This window comes from Ictidomys tridecemlineatus, chromosome 6 (assembly GCF_052094955.1).
Source record: "Ictidomys tridecemlineatus isolate mIctTri1 chromosome 6, mIctTri1.hap1, whole genome shotgun sequence".
Lineage (NCBI taxonomy): Eukaryota > Metazoa > Chordata > Mammalia > Rodentia > Sciuridae > Ictidomys > Ictidomys tridecemlineatus.
The window spans coordinates 58,625,626-58,629,572 of record NC_135482.1 but is presented as its reverse complement, the minus strand read 5'-3'; the positions used below and the strand labels follow the sequence as shown (position 1 = coordinate 58,629,572).

The window sequence follows — 3,947 nt, the reverse complement described above, 5'->3', positions numbered from 1 at the left end:
TCTGTCAACTTTCTCTCTTGAATCACGTCTGATTGTGCAGTGTGCTTGTGTAATACAATGCAGTAGGAGGGATATTGGACCTCGAATGACCTGCCCTGGAGTAACATGACCTCTCATGTGAGCAAGTGTGGCCTATAGCATAAAACACCACATGGAGTGGACTTAGTAGTCTCCATAAAGAACCATCCTACTTTTGCATTTGTGACTGAGATCAGACATTCATCCTGCCGATCCTGAGAACAAGTCAGGCTGAGATTAGTTGATTGCTCCCCAGATCACCATAAATATCCAGCTAGCCCAGAAATCTGTGTTTGAGAGTGCTAATTTGAAGTTATTTGTTATTTGTCCATAGTCAACTCTACAAAGGTAACAGGTACACAGATGAGGGCTACTGAACACAGGCCTAGAGTACACAAGACGGGTAGGGAACAGTCCATATATTTTACTGCTTTAGTTTTTGAATTTCTATCTATTATTTCATCTAGCTAAGCTTCTTGCCTCCTATTGGCTTGTTTAAGCTACATTAAGTATTTGACATTAGCACATTTTTTTCAAATTGGTCCTGGTTTTCCATCCTAAAGATGGCTTTACGATACCTCAGTAGAGTTTATTGGATACCTATTATGGGGGTTATCAATTTGTGCAGAGATTCCAATCTTTCATTTTGGAGATAATCCAGTGAATCTGAATTCTAAATCACAGGGGTTTAAAGTTTCCTTTTTCAAGCTAGATATTTTCAGGTTCCTTAACTTGTATATGTTAATTTTCAGGTATATGGTGACATTCTGGTTTTCTTTATTTTTTAAAATTATCTTGTTTCTGATTGAGAATATTATTAATATATATGATATTTTTTCTGTTGTCAGGAAGGTTTTTTAATTGGAAAAAAGAATGGTCATTACTGCCCTTTGTTTTTCTGTTAATTAAATAATATAACTTTCTTTTTAGTTTTTGCTTAAACTAGTTTGAATATACTCAAGACTCCTTGATCCTGGAAATCTGATTCCATTTTCTCTGAGGATAGCTGTAACCTCAAAGAAAATTTATTTGCCAAAAGAAGTGAAAGAATATTTTAATTGTTAATTCAAGAAACAGTAGTGCTATAAGTAAGACAGGAATACTATACCAAGGATAAGGAAGAGATAAAAAATTAAGAAAGTGAGAGTATATACTTAAGGCTATCTGCTCTAGTCTGATAAGTTAAATGTTTAAATTCAACATTCTATTACTTTGAGATCATTGAAATTCTTTTGATTAAGTCTGCAAAAGCTTGTTTCACTTGTGTGTTCCTTAGGGTATAAATAAATGGGTTTAACATGGGGGCAACTGAAGTAGTAAGCACTGAAACACTCTTATTAATTGCTACTTGATCTTTTGGTGAAGGTTTGATATAAACAAAAATACAGCTCCCATATGTGATAGAAACCACCAGCATGTGAGAAGAGCAAGTAGAAAAGGCCTTCATCCGTTGCTGAGCAGAAGGAAACTTTATAATAGTTTTGATGATATAAATATAGGACAGGACTATACACAGAAGTGTTATGAAGGTGGTCAGTGCAGCAATGGCAATGGTCATCTGTTCTATGAACCAGGTATCTGAACAAGAGATTTTTAGCAGTGGAGAAGCATCACAGAGAAAATGATCAATGACATTATAGTCACAGAATTCCAGGTTTAAACCCAGGCACAGTGGCGGTAGTATGACCAACAAGCCTGCCACCCAACAGCAGATAACAAGCCAACTGCGGGCTTTGCTGTTCATGATGGTCACATAATGCAAGGGCTTACAGATGGCTACATATCGATCATAGGACATGATGGTCAGAAGGAAAAATTCTGTAGCTCCAAACAAGATGATAAAAAATACTTGAGCAACACAAGCATTATAGGAAATTGTCTTGTCTCCAGTTGACAAGCTATAGAGGAACCTGGGAATACAGGCCGTGGTGAATAAAGTTTCTAAGAAGGAGAAGTTTTTAAGGAAAAAGTACATGGCACTTTTAAGGTGAGAATCCACTAAAGTGAGTATAATGATGATCAAGTTCCCAGTTATACTCAATGTATAGGTGACAAACAGAAGTATAAAAATCAGAACCTGCATTTGAGGATTATTGGTGAGTCCCAGAAGTATGAATGTAGTTAATGATGTATGGTTTCTCATCACTGACTCTCACTTTTCAATTTTGTCACAAACCCAGAGGACATTGAACTGAGAACGTTTATCTAAGATCTCATAGACGATGGCTGGGAAATCCAATTCTGCCATCAGTAGTCATTTTCTTCTTTTACTTGATATATGACTGTTGTCAAAATTCCTGTTGATAAGCATTGTATGTCTCATGAAGAGAATGTTTCTCTTTAATATTGGTTTCACCATGTTATAGTTCACATACTTATTGCCTTTTGCACTTTCTCACACATTTTTTTAAATTACTGTAGTATCAGTCTTTTTTGTCTCTAAAATGAATTAAGATATAAGACTAGGAAAGACCTTTCATGTTATATAATTTGATGAGTTTTATAATGTCCTTTTGTTTCCAATGGTTCTTCAACTACTCATAAGTTGAATCCAATGACTGCATTGTTGTCAAATTCCTGTTTAATGTGAAAGAAAGAAATGAGTTTGACAGTATGAAGTGATGTGTACAGTGTTTGAATGTTATCTTTCATTGTTATGATTAAAGAGGTTTGTGTAAGTCAGATTTCCATCACTAAAAAATCCCTCAGATAATCAATGTAAAAGAAAGGACACTTTTTCTTGTCCTTTCTAAAGCATTTCACTCTTGAAAACAGTGTTTATAGCCATAGAATTATTGTCATCAACTTAAGTATACATCTATATGCCTTACAGTTACATGTATCAAATTATCACTCTGTACCCCATATATTTGAATAATTAAAATAATAATTAATAAAAATGAAGAAGTCTATGTGCAGTTAACTCTGGTATTAACTTTTTGTGTATCTTTAAAGGGTATTAGTGATCTTATATTCTAGGACAATGGATAAGATATATATGTCCAGTTAAAATAAACTTATTAATAAAATTACTGTGTAACTACTACTTGGATCAAATATGGAAAAATAGTGAGAGCCTCAGAAGTTGCTTCTTTATTTCTTAGTTACCACTACCTTCTTCCTTCTCTCTTGAACTAACACATATCCTGATTTCTTTTCCTTTAATCTTTCCATTTAGGCATGTGTTCTTAAACATTTTAAAATATACATAAAGAGGAAAGCAGAATGGTAACTACCAGGTCCTAGGGGGAAGTAAAAAGGAGCAAGGGTTCTTATTTAATAATTATAGTATTTTAGTTTTGCAGGATAAAAATATTCTGAAGAGCTCTTTCACAACAATGAAATATAACACTACTAATGTCCAGCCTCAGCAGTAATTTGTCTTAGAGTGCAAGAAATCAAAGATTTATAATTCTTTTGTGGGTCAACACCTATCCTATATCTGTTCTTGTTTTTTTAAAAAAAAAACTGATTATAGCAGTTGCTTAAATATTTCCTCTCTTTAACATTTACCTGGACAGCTTGTCATTTTTTAATATCACAAAGTTAAAAACATTTACCTTGGAGTCTTGATGGGATGTGACAGAAAGTTTCACTGGTTGTTTTAAAACATTTCCTTTCTACTAAGGGTAATGAAGGTAGATATCATTTACTTTGTTCCTAGATCCATAGGTTAGTCTAAAGGGGATTAAAAAACAAAACCATAAGGAGAGATTACAATTTACCTCAAAGTTAGACCCCCACCTTGACACCATGGCAAGGATCACAAAGGCCAAATGCAGCACATGGTAGAGAAATGGGCTTCACCTGCAGCTAGGTGCCTGCCTCCATTCCCCTCACCCCAGCTCACTCCAGGCACACCGTTCAGTCTCTATACCTAGGATTGTATCTTTTCATTCAAAACCCATCAGTTTTTTTAAGTCATTAAT

At 34.5% G+C, this 3,947-nt stretch overlaps 1 protein-coding gene across 1 annotated transcript; it reads right to left on the bottom strand.

Moving 5' to 3' along the window:
• Positions 1-1,225: 1,225 nt before the first annotated feature.
• On the bottom strand, positions 1,226-2,161 carry LOC101958094 (olfactory receptor 6C2). The gene has a single exon (XM_005342775.3). The coding sequence runs from the start codon at positions 2,159-2,161 to the stop codon at positions 1,226-1,228; it is 936 nt and encodes a 311-aa protein (XP_005342832.2).
• Between the last annotated feature and the right edge of the window lie 1,786 nt (positions 2,162-3,947).